This window comes from Aphelocoma coerulescens, chromosome 4 (genome assembly GCF_041296385.1).
Source record: "Aphelocoma coerulescens isolate FSJ_1873_10779 chromosome 4, UR_Acoe_1.0, whole genome shotgun sequence".
NCBI classification, from domain to species: Eukaryota; Metazoa; Chordata; class Aves; order Passeriformes; family Corvidae; genus Aphelocoma; species Aphelocoma coerulescens.
The window spans coordinates 43145662-43166530 of record NC_091017.1 but is presented as its reverse complement, the minus strand read 5'-3'; the positions used below and the strand labels follow the sequence as shown (position 1 = coordinate 43166530).

Genomic DNA, 20869 nt, shown 5'->3' with positions numbered 1-20869 from the left:
TGGCTCTCAGAGCCGCATATGGACATTTATCTTAAACTTCAAAAAGATTCTTGAACAATGATTTGTAAATTTTAGCTTAATTCAAGCTCAAAAGGAACTGAAACATTTCCTGGCATGGTTTTTTAAGAACTTTTTCTATGTTTCTTGGGATTTTATTCTTACCAAAGACTTTTGGAAGACTGTTTCAATGCAGTTAATTTCTGAGTCAAAATATATGCCAATGGAAGAATATTTTCCTGAATATTATTTAATTACCGAGACTGTTGAGCAATGTCAGCTGTGTCCTGGCGAAGGGAAGCCTGGCTCAGGGACTGTGTGGCCTCGGCCACTTGGATGGAGACCTCTCCGAGCAGCAGCGAGGCAATTCCGGTGTGCGGGCAGAGAGGCGTGAGCTGCAGTGTCGGTGGCAGAGCGAGGCGCAGTGGGAGCAGCACGACCCGGCAGTGCCCGCCCAGCCCCGTGCAGCATGTGGTGGAGCGAGCCCCATGAACGCCCGACCGAGAGGGGTGGCGTGCGGACAGCAGCTTGCGGCGGTGGCAACGGAGCGGAGCCGCGCCTAGCCACGTGCTGGAGCAGGGTGCGGGGGAGTCATTGCTCGGGGGCCCGGCAGAGACGTGGGTGCAGCACCAGGCAGCAGCAGCGAAGCTGAGAGCAGAGGAGATGGCGCACGGGGAGCTGAGCGGCCTGGCCCGGCCTGGCCCGGGCATCCCCAAATGCGATCCCAGGAAGAGTGTGCAGGCACAAGCATCCCTGACAGCCCCAGCAGCACTGACAACCCTGGCAATTCCAACAGGGGAGCAAGTGAAAGTGAAAGAGAAAGCAAAAACGCAGTGAGACAGAAAACAGCAGCCACTCAGACAAAGGAAAAAATCACCGTAGCTAAGGTTTTAGGAATGGTAAAATGGTATAATGTTAAACAAAATTACGGTTTTATAATGAGATGTGAAAACTAAGAAGACATATTCGTTCATAGAACTGCTATTAAAAAGAATAACCCTGAAAAATGCATCCCAAGTTTAGGAGATGAGGAAGTTGTACAATTTGATATAGTGCAAGGAAAGAAGGGTTTTCAAGCAGTAAATGTTACCGGGCCTGGGGGTATTCCGGTCAAAAGCAGCTGTTATGCACAAAATTATAAACCATATCCATCCCAGAAACTTCCCTACCAACAACCTACTTTCCCCTTTTACCCTAAACCCAATATGAACCCTCTCCTAAATTTACCCCATCCCCAGTTTATTCCTAATCTGTTTTTCACCCCATGGCTTCCCTATACAATTCCCTTTCCCTACAACTCCTCTCCAATGCCAAGGGGGGGATGAAAAGGGGGAGGGAAGAAATTAAACCCTCTCCTGCCTCAGTTTCCCCACAAAGCATGCTGGGACAGTCCTGTGTCCCTTCTGTCAGTCTTAAGATGTTCCAGAGAATGTTTGGACATTTAAAGACTCAGGAGGGTGGCTTGTTTTGTTTTGAAACTGTTCTCATTATGTTTATCCAGTTGTTTTCAATGTTAAGTTCTAAATCTCTTTTTGTTAAAAATAAATGGGTGAAATGTCGGGGTCCCTTCCCCTTTGCCATGGGGTCCTGGGAGAGGGGCCCTGGGGGGAGACACGGGGTTTCCCTGCCCCTGCTCAGCCTCGTTCCCCACTGGTTGGTTTGTGTTCCCCTGCGCAGGTAAAGGACCCTCGGGTCCCGTGATTGCCTCAGTTCCTCGGCAGAGCCCGGCCATGCGGCTGGAGAAATAAACATCTCTGAAACATCTAGCAAGAATCGGTCCATAGATATTTCTTTCCACCGGCCTCATTGTTTGATACACATGTTATAGTATCCACACTGTAACAGGTATGCAACCTGAATCCACAGATATGTTAGCTGTACGTTTTGACATTTTATGCCACAAAATATTCAGCAATCCTCATCAAGTGTTTGCATAAAGTGTCTACATCAAGAACTTCCAAAGAGGAATGTCTTGAAGTGTATCCATGCTTTAAAATGAAGAAAAATGCTCTACTCCTTGCAAAAGACATTGTGGGAAAAAAAACTATCTAATACCAACAGGAAGATCTAAAATCTTCTCATCATGGTGTTTGGTTTTGTGGTTTGTTTTTTTGTGGGCTTTCATTTTCCCCCTTCCCCCTCCTCCAAAGATTCTTAGGTGCTTGTCCCTAGAGAACCTCCCACAACTCAGCTTTGGATTGGATTGGCAGGGAGGCTTCCTGTGGCAGTAGTTTCATGTAGGCTGTGATGGACAGTAGCGCTATATTTTCAGGTTCCCAGCCTGAATCTCTTGCAGTTGTCTGTATAAAAGGAGTGGAAGACTTAGGACTCATCCAAAAGGGAGTTAGAGTTTAGGTATGTGCATTTTAATCTGATCCTCGCGAAATCTCATGACGTTTTGCCTAATCCTGGTGGCTTCTAAAATGTGTATGTACAAAAATACCTTAGGTTGCATTAGAGACATCTTGGAAGTGGAGCTGCCAGTAACTGGCTTAGTGGCTTTCACATCTTTGTGCAGTTCATCTACATGAGGAGTGTTGCTTTGCCTGTGCTGACTTCCAGGTTTCATCTTGGGAAGTGTGATCTGAAAATGCATCAGAGATGAAGAGTGCTAAGTTAATGGTTACAGCATATGCTTGGGATCAAGTCCCTTCTCACCCACATTTCCTACGTCCCTGAGTATATTCTAACAATTGAGCTGTATGTCAGGTTAAAACGGGGCCATTCTATCTCTGCTGAAACTGTTGGCTCTAACTGAAAATAATTATAGATTGAGTAAAAAATAGAGAGGAAGGGGAAAAAAGAACAGTAAAGAGAACATGATGAGGAAGTCTAGTGTTTGCATGCATATTTTAAATATGCTGTCACTAAATAAATTATTGAAATAAGACTTTGAAAGTTTGCTTATTGTGTAGGACTATCACAGTTTCCTTTCTTGTAATTCTTGTCCTTTCTCTTGTAATTCTTGTCCTTGCCCCAGCTAGGGAAATTGTGCATCTTACAAGAAAGTTTAATATTCTGCAAAAGAAATATGATGCCAAGGTCATTTTGGACTTGTAGCTTAGTATGTGTAAGTCTAGACACCTGAATGAAAAAAACCCTCCAATCTTAACATAGGAACAGTAGCCACTTTGTATCATAATAAGGGTGGCCTTATTTTTATTTTTTTAAAAATCATATAATGGTTTGATTTGGAAGCAAAATTTAAAGATGATCTAGTTCCAACCTTGCCATGCCCAGCATGGGCAGGGACACTTCCCTTTAGACCAGGTTGTTAAGAGCTTCATCCAGCCTGGCCTTCAACACTTCCAGGAATGGGACTTCCATGACTTTTCTGGGCAACCTCTTTGGAACAGATTGTATGTGACTCAGCACTCTCAAAGTAAAGAATTTCTTCACATCTAATATAAACCTACCGTCCTTCAGTTTAAAGCCATTCTCCCTTGTTCATCACTACATGTCCTTGTAAAAAATCCCTCCCCAGCTGTCTTGTCAGACCCTTTAAGGTACTGGAAGGCTGCTAAAAGCCTCCCCAGAGCCTTCTCCAGGCTGAAAAACTGTTTCAGCCTGATTCTGTAGGATAGAACTACTTCATCTTTGCGGCTCTCCTCTGGACTTGCTCCAACAAGTGCCTGTCCTTCTTATTCTGGGAGCCCCAGAGCTGGAAATGCAATATGAGAATGCAAAAATAATTCTAAAAATTCAGCTGATACTCCCAGTTGCTGAGATTCTGGGATTGATGGTCCTTTTAAATCTTCAAAGAGTGTTTCAGTTTAGCACACATACTTTTTTTCTGCCTTTTCTATAGCATTACGATACATGGGACACTAAATTCAAGATCTTAATGAGTATACATTTTGTATATATAAATAAAGCACTTACAATCTATTGGATTCTATGAATAAAAGGAGCCTTTTGCCTAACCAGCTTAAATATTAAATGTTGTAGCAAATGAAGTGTGAAAGATGAAGATAAAGCATGTAGCTGACATATTTCTATGCAAATATTAAGTATTCTAGAATTTTATATTTTATTTTTTCCAGCGAGCTATTTGAAAGAAAAAGTGCTAGCTCATAGTAGTTAATGGAAGATAATTTGGGATGAATGTGCTGTGGGGAAAATGAAGCTTATGTAATGGGTGAGATGCCACAATGGAAGCTGTGAAATTCTTTGTTCTGATATTCTCCATGTTTGAAATTGTTTTATTTATATGTCATTAGTAAATGAAGTATTCAAAAAAAGTGCATGAATTATCCTATGAAATGTGATAAAGTAACAAATTTATATAAATTCTAAATTTTTCTTTTCTGTTGTCTCGTTGTCTAGTTAGCATTTCTTTATGAGTGCATTCCAGATCACTTTGTAATACATTTCCAGTAAGCGGTATTAAATAGGAAAAAAATCCTGAAGAAAATGGCTGTAGTGGGTTTAACAACCATAATAATTCATATTCAGCTTACAAAAGAAGCAAACAAAAATGCAAGAGGAGGAATATCTTACATGCCTATTTTGTATTATTGCAACTACACTTAATAGTTTTCTCATGGAAGAGATATTTATTTCTTTACATAGATTTTTCTAGTATAATTCTTGTCACCTGGGTTCATACCACTGTGTATGATTTTTCATGGAATCATAGAATATCCTGAGGTGGAAGTGGCCCACAAGGATCATTGAAGTCAAACTCCTGGCCCATGTATCAGAGAGCATTGTCCAAACACTTCTTGAACTCTGTCAGACTGACTGGTGCTATGACCACTTTACTGGGGAGCCTGTTCCAGTGCCCAACCACCCTGTGAGTAAGGAACCTTTTCCTGACATCCAGCCTAAACTTTCCCTGACACAACTTCATGATGTTCCCCCAGGTCCTATCTGTGGTCACCAGGGGGAAGAGGTCAGTACCTGCCCCTCCATATCCTCTCGTTAGGAAGCTGTAGATTGTGTTGAGGTCTGCCCTCAAAACTGCGCACAATATTCAAGGTGAGATGCACCAGTGCAGAGCAGATTTGGACGATCCCCTCCCTTGACTGTCTGGTGATATTTTGCTTAATTCACCCCAGGACACAGCTGGCACTCCTGGCTGCCAGGGCACTGCTGACTCATATCCAACTTTCTGTCAGCCAGGACGCCCAGGTCCCTTTCACAGAGCTGCTCTCCAGACTCTTGTTCCCCAGTCTGTAGGTATGTCTAGGGGTGCCCTGTCCCAGGTGATCAGAATTAATCTTCTGCCCGACTAGAGTACTTCAGCTGCACTGGTCAAATAAAATATTATTTCACCTATTAATATTTAAAATATACCTTCATTTTAGTCTGTGTCCAAAAAAATGTGAAGAGCCCTAAGTTAGTTAAACCAAAGATGCTTAGTTTTCTAGTAAAAAAATACATTATTAAAATGGCACAGACGTTTTTCCAAGAATAGAATGACTTATTTAATGTGTTGAAGGTAAATATCTCATGGGTGAGAATTTCAACATGTCTTGGCAATGTGAACTTGCAGCCCAGAAAGCAAATTATATCCTGGGGTGCATCAAGAGAAGTCTGGACAGCAAGTCAAGGGGGGAGAGTCTGGCCCTCTACTCTGCTGTCATGAGACCCCATCTGAAAAGCTGTCCAGCTCTGGGACCCCCAACACAAGAGAAATTTGGACGTGTTGGAACAAGTCCAGAGGAAAGCCACAAAGTTGATCAGGGGGCTGGAGCTACTTTCCTATGAGGCAAGTCTGGGGTGGCTGAACCTGAAGAAGAGAAGGCTTTGGGGACATCTTATAGCAGGCTTCCAGTACCTCAAGGGAGCCTAGAAGAAATCTGGAGATGGACTTTTTACAAGGGCATGCAGTGTTAGAACTAGGTGAAAAAGAGTAGGTTTAGATTAAATATTAGGAAAAAAATTCTTTACTATTAGGGTGGTGAGGCACTGGAACACATTGCCTAGAGAGGATGAGGGTGCCTTATCTCTGGAAGTGTTAAAGGCAAGGCTGGATGGGACCCTGAGCAACCTGATCTAGTGAAAGATGTCCCTACCCATGGTAGAGGGCTTTGAACTAGATGATATTTAGAGGGTCCCTTCCAACCCAAGCTCTTTTAGTATCCTATGATCTTAGCCTAACTCAGCAGGATCAATATTAAATCAAACTACTTATCAATTCTCAGTCTACCTAACATTTAATTGTCTAAGTTGAATCATAACTACATAGTATATGCCTGAGGGGGATTGTGTCCCTTTTTTGGCTGCTGGGCTGTATGGCCAGAAATTGCGAATTTCCAAGCCAGCTGTGCAAAGACAGTGTCTCATATGAAGCTGCATAATAAAAAATATTTGAGACTCACCTGTGGTTTTGGATATACTATTTTAATTCTGTTGTTATCAGTAATTGCACTGCTCTTTCATGCAATTCTTCATTGGGCTATGTCTCTGCATTGTTCTTGAATTATCTGAATTTGCTGATGTGAGCATGCTACAAGAACCAGTTGCCTGCTGTAGACTTTATCTGATAGTTGGAAGTAAAGACTGGTTGTCCTCTGTTATTTCTTATTTACATCTTTGTGATCTTCACACATTTTTAAACTGATTTGTGTTTGCATTATTGAATCATCTTTATAGTGTTTATTCCACAGTTTTGAGATAAAAAACAAAGGATAGAAATTTTGTGGCAACAAAGCAGACTTTAAATTTTTTAGCCTTTCAAAAAGAATGGTATGAAGATATTTTACATATATATATACATATATACATATATGTATATGTTTGTGTATCTCCTTGTTTTTCTTTTGTGTGCATGATGCTGGTATTAGGAGTTCCTCTATGTACATAGAAAAGAGTTCAGTAAAGTCTGCTGAAAAGTCATCCTTTTAAACAAACAAAAAACTGCTAATGATAATTAAAGAAGTTATGGTAATATAGCACTGCTTTTCAGAAACTGCTAAGCAATTTTCAATTTTAACTTCTTTACTGATAGATTTATACTGCAGGTTTAGTATTATAGCTTTAGTATTGCAGTAGCGTTTTGCTTACTCTCCAATTTTTTTTTTTTTATTGAGCAGAACTGAGAGAAGGAAGTTTCCTGGGAACTTAGTACTTAGAACAATGGGAAAAACTTAGGGGGTTTTGGTGGGGGTTTCTTTTGTTAATTTGACATTAATTTCAGTTTTATTTTCTTGTCCTTGGTTATTGCAGCATAGCACTGCTTTTGTGATCAGTTCAGTGTACTTGCTTGCCTTGTTAACTGATAGGAGAAGTTAATGCAGAAAAACATACTTCCTGCCGTGTCCATCCTTGCACTTTCCTAATTGATTTAATCTCTGCTCCATCAGAGCATCGAAGCCTCAAACCTGTACCTTAACCCAGTCTATTAGTCTGATGAGAATTGTGCCGCGAGGGAGACTTGATTTGTCTGTCTTTATTGACTTACAAAAGCCAGCAGCCAAAAAACCTTGAACTTTGCCACGTTACAAACCTGTGAACATAGACTTAAATCACTGTAAAGCAGACTAGTAGAGATATTGGTAACTGATTTTTTGAAGAGTTTAGATAAAAATCTGTGGCTTAATGAAGTATTTTGCTTTTTATTTTTTCTAAATTGTGCAACAAAAATGAGGTAAAAGAGGATTTTGTTTCCTTTCATTTTTGGCTATGCAAAAGCTATGCAAGCTTCAAGACAAGTCCATTAACTTTTTATTTGGCCTGTACAGCCAGAAATAGTAAAAACTGGTTTTCTACTCAAAAATACTTTGCACAAACTGCTTGTCTCCTAATTTATTCTTTATCTGTAATGGTTTTTTTTTTTAATATTTGATTTTCCATTCTTCTCATTGTATATGACCAAATTTAAATTTCTTTAAATGTACTTGCAGTACAGAATTCTGATAGATGTATTGACATCTAAATGGACATTGTTGCATGGTGATTTATAGAGAGATGTCATACTGACTTCCATGTTTGAATTTTTTCCTAAGGAGTTTGGTTTGGGTTTTTTTTTAACTTATAACTTTTTTTGGCTGTACCAGTACAAAACTGCTTCATGTGATGGTGACACCAGTGATTTGTACTTACACAGAGGAAGAATCAAATACAGTTGTTTAAGTTGTTTTTTCTTTTCTTTTAAAGTTTCACTTTTATATCTAATTCTATTAATATAATTGTTGAATTTGTTTGTCTTGGAAACAAAGTTGTGCTAAATCAAACTGGCCAACAAAAGGAAGTACCTTGTTTTCTAGGGATACATATCTACTGGAATGGCATAATGTGGTTAGTGATTCCCCATGATTAGGGAGATTAGGGAGACACTCTGAAGTCTCCAGGGTACTCAGGTAATGAGTGTAGTTATCTGAGACTCTGGTGCACCCTCCTATGCATTCCTCCTATTGGAGAGTTGCATTCTGCCATAATTTTAAATGTGAAAGCTAAAGTAAATGGTCTAGGCAAGCAAGATTTGAAAAATATTCAGTCTTATTTTCATTTAGCAATTTGCATATACTGAAGAAGAATGCAGGTCTCTGAGCCTTGAGGTGTCAGGAAGCTAATGAGACACAGAGTCGTATGTCAGACTGTTATAGCCTTGACTGTACCACGCTCTGCTGCATGTAGCCAGTCATCACTCCTCTGCTCAGCAGGTGTATCAAGTGTTACAATCACAGAAAAACTTAAGTGTTTGTCCTACAAATAAGTTGGAGGAAATAATTTGATGATGAAGTAGAGTATACATATACTGGATGTGAGGCAGAGGAACTTCATAGGTGCAAAATAATGTTTATGAAAATGTTACTCTCGCAGGTACCTAACCCTTTTCTTTCACAATTAACTTCTGTTTATTCACTGTCTTCCCCCTAGAAATATTCTAGGTAAAACAGCATTGTGAAGTGTTTGGTGGTGAGCCTATCAGCATGCATTTTTAATCACAATTATCAGACAATCAGTGAATGTATTCATACTGCTGCTAGATATGTATTTCATCTTCTGACTGGGAGACAGCTGGTTATTCAATCTTTTGATCAAGCACTGGCACTTTGCTTTTATATTAGTTGTGGTTAAGTATATATAGTAGTTATTTATAGCATACAGTGATGTACTTAACACTTTCAAAAGCTTTATATCACATTTGTAGGTATGTGAATTTGCCCTTATTAAAAAATTCAGAATTAACACAAAGCTTCTCAGTGTGTGCATGCTAAATTTGTTGGTATTTGAAATGTCTGGCATGATAAATTATTGAATATATTTATCTGGATTAACTTTTTAGGGCTTACTAGTAAAAGGGAATATTTTTTACGTAAAAGTGGCTTCATGCTAGGAAGGTTTTGAAGGCATTCCGTGTGCACAAAGTACTTGTGCTATAATCCACTTAAATCCTGTCTATTTCGTTTGAACTGTAAAGTCAAGTACTAGGCAGGTCTTGTGCATTAGAATGTCTGGTATTCCATCTGCATTAGCATGTGATAAAGCTACTATTTTGCATATATTTCAGCTTCATATGGGCAGCAGCACATTCAAGACAAAACCAATTTGCATTTATGACTTATAGTTTAAGACCTACCTCTTCACATTCTCTTTGTGTCAATAATCCTTACAGTGATTCTTCTGAGACCTAGAAAGATTGCTTGTCTCTGCAAGTACTACTGTACAAGTACTGTTGGTGCTATACAAGTCCATCTTGGCTATTTTTCCGTTATGTGCTTGAACAGCTCTTTTAGGCAAATTAGAAAACATTTTTAAGCAGTATTTTTGGTATTCTGCGTGCTACTTCTAAAAAATAGAATACTCACCAGCAGTGTTTTGCTGGAATTAGCTTTTATATATTTCTATGATTTTATAAATGTTATATTAACAAAAAGAAGTTGTACCCTTGTTGAATAGTGTGGCAGAGGTAACTGAGTGACTAGAATGAAATGTATGGTAAAGTGTCTGCCCTTGGCATTAATTATCTGTGTGTGGAAAACGTAGGTCTGAATATATTGTGAGGAGGATAAACATCTACATTTACCTTTCTCAATGAGAACTGTACATTGCAGTTCTCATTGAGAAAAACAATGCAGCTGTGGTTTCTATGCCATACTAGGACTCCAGATGTTACAGTGTGTGCAATTCTTATCTAAATGTGAAAACACCAAATTGCAACTGAACAACAGTACTCCTTGTCTAATAGTACTCTTCTAGACATACTACTAAGATGTCCACTTCAAAGCTTTCCAGAGTGAAATGCATGAGGAAGAGAAGGTAACTTAAGTCTTCAGCCTTGAAGGAAAGCCTGTCCATAGTATAACAGAGAAGATAATTTATTCAAAGACAGTTCTTTATTATTTTTTAAACCTTATTCTTGTAATGTTTCCAGCATCTGTACCTGAGTAAGCTATAAACAAACGAAGCTAAGGGATTGCAGAGACATTTTTTACGTCTTTTTTTGGAACCAATCCAAATTGGTTAAGTTTTCTTAACTGTGCTAATTAGTCCAAATCATTCTATTTTTTCCCCATCTGGATTTACCTCCTTTGTATTCTTAACCAGCCGAGTCACTGTTTTGCATGCCAAATATCATGATAAATACTTACTTTGTATGAGCTACTTGAAAAAGACGTGACACAATTTTCTCACTTCTTTTATCTGTCAACTTGCACAATATGGTGTGGCTAATTTAAAAAAAAAAAATTCTTGTGTAGTATTACTTAAGACAACTAAATATTTGACCATGGAAAGTAAAAAACCTTTAGAGAATAAAAAGAGTATATTTGTACTTTAGGCAAAAACACAGGAATGCACCAAGTTATACACAATGATGCCCAGATTTACATTTGTATTTTAAGACTGTCATATAACCTTAATTTTTTTTAAATCTTTTGAAACAAATACTTAAATGCACATCTTGTTGCTTTTAAAGTTAGCTTTTTAATTAAGCTTGAATTTTGCAAGGAAAACTGTTCAGTGCTTTATTGAAACTTAAATATCCCTTCTTGAAAGAGAAACTTTATTTGTTTTTATATTTACGTTGTTCCTAAAATGCACAATAGTTCAGAATTTAGTGCTTGTTGGGGTATCAGAAGGCATTGCTGTCTGTGTCTGTCTGGGGACTGAGGGAGCAAAGAGTTTCCCACTGTCAGTAAAAGTCAGGTTCACGCACACCTGAGGAACCTGAATATATCTGTCTGTAGGACCTGATGAGATGCATCCCAGAGTCCTGGGAGAATTGGCTGATATAGTTGCCAAGCCACTCTTCATGTTATTTGAAAAGTCATGGCAGTCAGGTGAAGTCCCAGGTGACTGGAAAAAGGGAATATTGTACTCATCTCTAAAAAGGGTAGAAGGGGGGACCCTGGGAATTACTGACCTGTCAGCCTCACCTCTGTGCCTGGGAAGATGATGGAACAGATCCTTCTAGAATCTATGCCAAGGCACATGGAGTACAGGGAATGGGCTGCATCCAGGTAGGGGTAAGCCCCGGTATCAACACAGACTGGGGGATGAGCAGATTGAGAGCAGCCCTGCAAGAAGGATTTGGGGATGCTGATGGATGAGAGGCTGGACATGATCCAGCCATGTGCATTTGCAGCCCAGACAGCCAATCGTGTCCTGGGCTGTATCCAAAGCAGCATGGCCAGCAGGGAAAGGGAGGGGATTCTGCCCCTCTGCTCTGCTCTGGTGAGACCCCACCTGCAGTGCTGCATCCACCTCTGGGGTCCCAGCAAAGGGAGGACATGGACCTGTTGGAGCGAGCCTAGAGGTGGCCACCAAGATAACTGGAGATAGAGCACCTCTCCTGTGAGGAAAGGCTGAGAGAACTGAGGTTGTTCAGCCTGGAGAAGACTTCGAGGTGACCTAACTGTGGCTTTCCAGCTCCTGACAGGAGCCTACAAGAAAGCCAGAGAGGGACTTTTACAGGTGCATGTAGTGACAGGACAAGAGGGAATGGATGCAAACTGAAAGAAAGTAGGTTTTGATTAGAAATTTGTAAAAAATTCTTTAGTGTGATAGGGGTGAGACACTGGAAGAGGTTGCCCAGAGAAGTTGTGGATGCCCCATCCCTGGAATTGTTGAAGGCCAGGTTGGATGGGGCTTTGAGCAACCAGGTCTAGTGGAAGGTACCTCTGCCCATGGCAGAGGGTTTGAAACTCAGTGATATTTAAGATGATCTTCCAGCCCAGGCCATTGTATAGCACCTTATATCACTAAACCATCATCTTCTAAGTAAAAAAAAACAAAAAGAGAAGATCACTGCTAGATAACCCACCAGGTGCCTAAGGCTGTGAGAATTGCTTAACGAAGGCTGCATTTTCAACTCATGTGGAACAGTTTCTTTCTGAACTAAAATGTGATCATTATTGAAAAATAAACTTTTGCCAGAATGTAGCAGATTAGATAATATCTAACATGTGCTGGTTTTATATGTTATTTTGAAGGTGGCTTGAAAACCAATTTCTGTTTTCTTCTGAGTAAAAGAGCCTCCCTCTACTGGAGGTTTCAACACTATATAGTAAGCTAAAATCTCAAGACAATAATGTTAATATAAGATCCCAGTATAATCAGGCATAAAGGTAGTAGTGCATATGTTTGTGAATCTCACTGTCCAATGCTTCCATAAGTACAATTTGCAAAATTTGGGACCATCAAAAAAATCAGAAATTGGATACAAAGAGTTTTTATTCAACCTTTTGTACTTTTGGGTACAAAGAGTTTTACTTAACTCAATTTTCTGTTGAAAGTTGTCTCCAAAATATTGAATTAGATATGAATGTTATTAGATATCAATTGGATGAAATTGATTGTATAAGAGAAGTTCTATACATTGCTATGCAATTTAATATTTGAGTAAGTGTATTTATTGTTCCTGAAATTCATTTTTGACACTAAATTATAAATAATCTGTAGTCAGTAACCTGTATTTCCCAAACTTCCCCAAGGCACATAATTTTTACTACTTTTTCATTAATATTACTATTTCTTCTAAGACGAGGCACTACATTATACTTGGAATATAGTCTGACTGACTGCAGAAAACAACCCAAACCTCTTGAAGAATCTTTCCAAGACTACACTTATTTAAATATACTTGCTGTTACTAAGTTTATTTTGGCATCTGTTGAAGATATTTAGTGTCAGGGATGTTAACTGCAATGCTCTCTCCTTCCTAGTCCCCAGAAACTACAGCAAAAGTAAACGGTCTGCTCTTGGAGAGATAAATGGCCTTAGTAGGGTCTTGTAAACAAAAGAAATAGATGATGATGCAAAGGACAAATAAATGTAGGACCAAGCCATCTGTTTGTCCATTTTAAGAACTGTTGCCTTTTTCTCCTGTATCTAACAGTATCCTAAATAAGGTAGGCAGGATAGTCCAATGAAATCAAATTAATGGTTTTTTTTTTTAATGAATGCCCCTAATTTTCTACACATTCTTCAACAATTTTATAGCTCATTACAAACAAGTTCTTATGAACTGGTTTTGCAAGGGCACTTTGGCTGTGGAGAGTAGAAGGAGATATTAGAGGAGGGAAATGATAGGGTGGCTCTAGAGAGATTTTTTCATTAACTTTGTATAAAACTTGTATAATGAGAGAACGTTTCCTCACCTTGTTTCTGAGATGTTTGTACATTTTGTGGTGCCAGCAGTAGTTGTATAGCCTCTACAATAGGCTCTCTGGCCTGAATTAAACAAGGACATTCATAAAAATAATCTTGAATAAATAGAATGTTTGCTTGCTTTGATTTTTTGGCAAAAAGTGTTTAAAATGTGTCAATATGCCAATCAAATGGCTTGTGGGTGAATGGATTTATTTCAGTTTCTGTTTTCATAATTTTAAAGTAATCTGTAATTGGGATATAATTCTTGTTTAAATAAAAATTTTATTAAAGGCTTAAAATGCTTTAGAAATTAACTGCATAGCAACAAAATTTTATTGTTAAATGATTTAACAAAAACATTTGCCTTTTAAAAAACAACCTTGGCATTTTTGTTTAGGCAAATATGCTTATTTTCTTTGAATCTTTTAAAATGCCCTGTTCCCACTCAGAAACTATCATTTGAGCTGTAACTAAATGGGGTTAATGGAGGTAAATACTATGCCTTAGTATTCATGTAGGTAAGATAGTTAAGATTCAGTGAAAAATGTATATTCTGGTCTATTTCATAAAGTTGTCATAGGCCTGGTTGTCAAATGATTTTAAGTAAATGTTTGGGGTTTTTTTTGTAATTTATTTGGTGATAATTCTTTTTCCTTATAGTTATTAAAATGAGCCTATGCAAAAAGATAACTTGCTGTTCAAGTATGTTTTCCAGGTTATTTTATTCATCCTGTATAGACAATATCCCTCATAGTAGGCACTTTTTCTGTACTAGGGAGTAAAATACTAGAATGTTAAAATTTTTAGTAAAACATTTGGGACAGCACAGCTCCTTATTGAATGGTTACATACTGCCTTGCAGCCATTAGAGAAGTATTTCCCAAGGTTTGTCTTTTGTGACGTATTTTTTTTACAGTCACAAGTTGTGGACCATGATGGATCTCCCTGAGTTGTCCTGGCCCTCTTGGGAACCAAGACAACAGCTGGGCCTGTTTAACATTTTTAAAAGCTGCTTGGAAGTTTTCAAATGTGTAACTTTTAGATCTCTTCTGGAGTAAATGGCTCATGTCTTCCATTAGATCTTCCCCATAACCTTATAACTCTAGCACCACTACCAGTTACGGGCATTTTCTCTTTTCAAAACCAGATGTGTTTCATGTTTCCTCATCAAGAGATGCTGACCAGACTTATTTTGTAATGAGTTTTAATAAGAAACCAAAGGTTCTATAGCTACTAAACCTCAACCATGTTCATTATGTTTGTCAACATAAAATTCATTTCTGGAAAAATGCTTAGTCTAAGTTTGGGGAATATTTTGTTGAATAATTCCATTTATTATTACAACAATAACCTTCTCTTTGGGATCTGTGAAAAATAATCTAAGACATAACGTAGAACTTGAATAATTAATTTTCCACCTGTACAGTCCAGAAATCTTCCACACGAGACTTCTTTTCTTACATTTGGTTCAAAGAAACTTAGGGGCAATTTTCTGACAGGTACATATTTTTCCATTTTCTGTGCCCTTCACACTCATAGGTGATACGATATATGCATGACTCATGTCTGTTTATCAAGAGTAATTCATATGATTTGTGACATAGAAATTTTGGATATATTCTTTAAGAACAGCAATTGATATGAAAGCTTTTGTTGCCTGCTTTACATTCCAAAAAGTTGTGATATGCAATGAAAATATTGAGGCTGTTTGCCTTGATGAGTTTTTGTATCTCCCTGGAGATTAGCTCACAGGCCCTTGGTTGCTGTATAAGAACTCTCCAACTTTTGTATGTTTAGGTTCTGTGTCATGAATGGAATTCATCTGGCTAAGGAAGAATGATGTGGTACAGGCCTCCCTTAATGGCCTGAGGGAGGTGTGGGTGTTTAGTCTCTCCATGGGCTGTATACCATTTTTTCAAGGCCATTTGTAAGGTATGGCTGTCACTGTTAAATGTTAATGATTTTCATATTTCAAAAGCTATTTGCCCATCTTGTGTGTGACTCTACAGAATGGGGAAGAACTTGATGACTGCAGTAGAAGAGTTTACAGAACAGTAAGAACAGTAAGTAGTGAGAGTTAGGTCTTGTGGGCACTGAGATCCCCATTTGCCATAAGGATGCTACTTGTCCCATATCCTCTGAGTTCACTGGTTTCTAAGGAAAACCACGTTTATTAATATTCTCCAGAACAGTCCCACAGGCTATGCCACTGCTGTCTAGTATAAAGATTTCACCTATTGGATAAAGAGGGAACTTTATGCATATGGTCAACAAAAAGTGGCACAACTGAATTAGTTCTAAAACTATTTTTAGAAGTGGAAGCTCTGTGGTTTTTGCATTAAAAAAGTCCCATGGGAAATGATGAATTCATTTTCTTTTTATGGTTTTTCTTTTACATATTTAGGCCACAGAACTGAAAATCTTTTAAAGCACCTAAATCAGTAAACCTTTTAAGTGAAGAGGTTAGTGTACTGCCACTGTTTAAACAGAATTAACTTTTTGTCCTAGTTAATTGTTTACTTTAGTCTGGTTATTTTAATTTAGAATTGTACCTTCACTTAGTCTGAAAATATCAGGTGGATTCTTGTATGTGATGCTGGCACGTTCAGAGTTGGGGTTTCATTTTCCCTCAGTAAAACATGCTGTTGGGGGTCTGTATTTTTAAAGAGAGTTATATAAATATGGGTTAAAAAGGACCACTTTTTTTTTCCCCAATGGTGTATACTTCACAGTATGTTTAATTCATCCCCTGAAGAACATGAGGATTCACTTTTAAAAGATTTATTTTAGCTTTTGCACTGAAAAACAGGGGTTTGGAATTTTGATACGTATCTCTGCACAATACGTGCATATTCTTTTCAGCCTTATGACAGTTGGTGAATGTGCATTAAGAGATCATCTTCCTGTCCCCCACAGGAGATCACCTCCACACAACATATGCAGCGTTTATCTGCCAAAATTCAGAAGTCTCTTGAATCAAGCTTTTCAAAAAATTCTTCCATCTGGAGCTCCAAGTGTTTTCCAGAGATTCTAGAAACCTACCAAGAGAAAAATCAGAACATTTCAGAAGCTATAGTTAAGGTTATATATCTTTTATAGGAAAAACATTGCAAAATAAGCAGCACATAATTTTAAAGACCTGCGTATATATTTCTGTGTTTTAATAAACAATATGCTCTTTACATGCATGTAAAATACATATATTCCATATATAAACAAAGAGAAATAGGCATTAGCTTTTTATTATTATTTTTATTTTTCATTCCAGTTTTAGAGAGGTAAATACACAAGAGTAGTGTCACAAAAATGGCATATCCTCCCTGGGAGATTGTTTGTGATGTTCTCACTACATCATTAATTTGATGCTAATACTGATTGCAAGTTTGTAGTATTGGCAAGTGAAAAATTTATGCTGCTTTTAGATGAGAGAACTTGAAAAAGAGAATCAAAAATGGAGTGACAAAAATAAATGGAAATTGCAAAGCCTTTATTCTTCTCACACTCTTCTCTTTGGTTTATACACAGGATCTAACTCCCTAGTTGCCTAGACAGGGCAAAGAAAGATAGAAGTGATATTGTGAATACTAAACAATCTCTTAAGTACAGCTTTTTGGCTGGCAAAATGTTAACCTTTTTCTGATAGCTTTGTAAAAATATTCTTTCAGTTATGGTGGTCAGCACAAAGAAAATGATTGTTGAAGAACAGGGAAGGGAAAAGGATTAGCAGGTCTGCTCCCTAGACTTTGACTATTTATTTGAAGAATGACAGTTGCAGACTATGATAGTGGTCAGCATTCAAGACTGAATGGGTGCAACTTGTTTTAATTGAAATGATAAGGTAATTTTAAAGTTCCATCATATTGGATGACTTCATTTAGCCAAAGGCTCGTATTACAGACTACTTGTTTCCTAACAGATTTTGACAATCTGATTTTATGAAACAGTTGTCTTGGTAACCCATTCACTTTGCTTCCATCTATGAAAAAGCAAATGAGAAAACAGTTATCTGGCTGGAATTGTTTCTTAAATCTTCCAGCACTAGCTTGTTTTTTTTTCATGTTAGATAACATACAAACTGGAACCCAAAATAATACAAATATGTAATATGTAACCCTGAATAATGTTGTCTGTATAGCTCACAGGCAGATAGATATGCTATCCTCAATTACTTAGTATATAATTCACAGGGGGGGTAATTATAAGCTCTTCAAGGCAGTGACCTCATTTTTGGAGACATCTGTATAGTGCCAAGCATAATAATAGTGCTATCTGAATAATAATACAAAAACTGCAAAAAATAATTTTTGAAATAGAAAGTAAATTCCTGTTTGCTCATTATATATATATATATATATAAAATGATTTCCTTTATTTGCATACTTACTTAGTGGATATTTTTGTCAAAATACATTTGCACTAATTGATTTGTTTATATCATGTTTTCAACATATGTAGTATGATTGAGTAGCTGTAGCATGACTGAGCATTTGTTTTCATAAGGTACAATACTTTGGGAGGTTTAAATGCCACAGGAAAATTTGATTCCAAAAAAATGTAAATGACAGAAGGGTTTTTGAAAATTATCAGATAATAATCTGTTATGAGTTAACTGAAATAGTATGAAATTAGGGCATTTAATGTCAGGGTTAGAGCCTTCTTGTCTTCAGCATAGAAGAAATAGCTCAGACCACATATAGCCACACAGGAATCTTAGAATTTGGGAAAGCAAATTTGAAATGCATTGAGAAATTTAGTTAGTATGTGAAAAATGAGTAAGAAAATTCTGCCAAAATGGAACACAGATGAACAGTCTTAAAAAGCACACTGGTTAAGGCATGACTGATCACATCTCCAAGTAAACAGAGAGAAAGAAACAGGAAAAAAGCTGTGTGCCTTCATGATACAGTTAAAGATGTAAGGCTGAGAAAAAAACATAGCTCCCAAAAGAAAAGGAAAGCAATGAAGTAATGTGTCAACATTAGTTAAACTGGAAAGGAAGACAATAAGGAAAGCATAAACAGAAAATTAATTCATTTTCATAAAAAGGTTAGAGGATTTATGAAAAGCTTGTTGAACAGTATAACAAGATAAAGAGAAAATAGAACCAATATTAGGAAAGGTAGGTAAAGGGTTGATTTTTTTTAGTTTGGTTGGTTGGGGTTTTTTTAAAGAAGAACTGAGTCCCAAATCCTAAGGTTTACATCACTTAATTTTTTAAATTATATATTTCTTTAGAAATTTTAACAAAAGTAAGCCTCGATTTTCCTCTTTCTCTCTTTTCTCCACTAACTCCCACCAGTAGTTCATAAGAATTTAAAAAAAGAAAGAAAAAATACTTTCACATGTGAGGCAAAATATTTGCTTTCTTGGTTTTACTGTGGCAGAGAATAGTTTTCATTTTTACAGCTTAGCTCCTGAGATGTTGTTTGGACAAGTGGCTATAAAAGTTTGATGCCATGCAAGAGTTTAGGATCAGCTTTTCATAGGTTATGTGTGATACCTTACCTTAGTGGTGGGTTTTATTTGTTTGTTTGTTTGTTTGTTTGTTATAAATGTGAGAAATTGTCATGATTTCTCTTTATATGCAAGTATTCACTTTTCAGTTCTAAATCACTGGAAACCAGTAGAAACTGAAAAGAGGAAGGTGCTGTAGAAATACAGTTTCCAAAATGTTAGTCTTGTTGTTGTTGATAGTTCTATAATTAATTCATAATATTCTGTCTCTCAATCTGAATAGGATATGCAGACTTCCAGAAGATGAAGCATGTGCTCTCTAATAGTTGTGGTCACCCTGTGTAGTTTAACTCCCTGCAATGGTTTACGGACTCCTTACTGCTTCACTACGTGTATTCTGTTCCCATAACACTTGGAGTGAAGGAGATCTCCAATATTTATGGAGTTCCAGAGTGTCCCAAACCTTACTCAAGTCACTTTTGCTTTTCCTGACCCCTGCTGTATCAGCTTTTATCTGGCCTGTGCAGCTCCAGCGAGGTCCCAGGTGGTTACCTGCTTGATACAATGTTGGGGACATAGTTAAGGGCTCTCAAAGCCTTAAAAACTACAAACTCTCCATGCTCTTTTTGTGACGAATTCCTTGCTATTATCCATTCTCTGAAATAATATTTTATTTGAAGTAAATTGATGAAAAATGCAGGTATACACTATTATTTATAACACTTAAATCGGGCAGTATGGTTCCAAATTATTATAAGGTGCTTAGGTAAAGAATGGCAACCAAAACTACTCTTAGATATTAATGTAGCTGTATCATGATAAAGCTCTTTCTCTTTTTTCTTCATCTGTCTTAGTTTCCTTCTGGAGCAAATGATAGTGATCATTTCAGCATTTTTTCATGCCTTTTCATTCACGTTTAGATTTGATTGTGTGTCCGTTCTTTCAGGTTTTCTCAGGTTTAATCTTTTTCCTGAAATTCCTTCATTTGTTTCATTCAGTGGGAGAAAATTGTCGTTTGACAAGACAAAAAGTTTGAATTACTTTCCCCGAGTTCTTCCTTTGATGAAACCCACCCACATTTGGTGAAAATCTTACTGCCAATGGCATTGTCATAGTAGGGAATTTTGGAAGTCCCTCATACATATATTTCTGTGTTGTTTACCCTCCCTGTTTTGGTATGTCCCCACAAAGCACCAGCAGTCTTTAGATTGCTGTGGGCACACAAGTCATGTGTGAATGCTTTGCATAGATGGCTGGGTGCCCAAAATCATTGGTAGGTGGGCTTGCTGAATAGGAGAAAATCCTGGTGCCTGAGCACATGGCTGTACATTACGTTGTGTGGTAGGTAAGATTTTGGCTTTAGGCACAGATGGATAATATGAACACATAAATTTTTTATGTTAATATTAATGGAATAATAATTGTAAAATGTGGGACATGTAATACAAGATGACATGTGGTGGATTAAACATATTAATATTCATTTGGAAAGATCGTTAGTACTCAGTAAGACATCCTGCTGATGATCTTTATACCACTGCTCATGTATATATTATCTCTTTCCTCCCTTAATGGACCAAATTTACCAGTGTCACAGAAGCTTATCTTCCTGGTCAGCTAGTAATATAGAATAGATATGTAGTTTTGGTAACTTCCTTTCTGGTATGCATTTTACCTTCTAGAAGAGTTTTTGGTGTGAGTCTTTCTAAGCATACACACATTTCGGTAGTGGTGCTCAGTTTAAAACACAATGGTAATTGCATCACTTTTACAAGGCTAATTACTGCCCCCCAGATAGGTAAATAAGTATTCATTTTGTATACATGACAGATTGTTAATTGTACTGAATAAAAGTGTCAGCAGAAGAAGCTTAGGT

At 37.5% G+C, this 20869-nt stretch overlaps 1 protein-coding gene across 2 annotated transcripts in view; it reads left to right on the top strand.

Annotated features, from left to right (window-relative positions):
* GPM6A (glycoprotein M6A) overlaps positions 1–20869 on the top strand; it is a 118241-nt gene that overhangs the window by 29487 nt on the left and 67885 nt on the right. Inside the window, exon 3 of one of the 2 annotated variants that reach the window (XM_069012152.1) lies at positions 11753–11767. The exons of the other annotated variant lie outside the window; for it this stretch is intronic. Coding sequence (XP_068868253.1) covers positions 11753–11767 — 15 coding nt within the window. The remainder of the gene's footprint in view (positions 1–11752; positions 11768–20869) is intronic. 2 annotated transcript variants of the gene reach the window in all.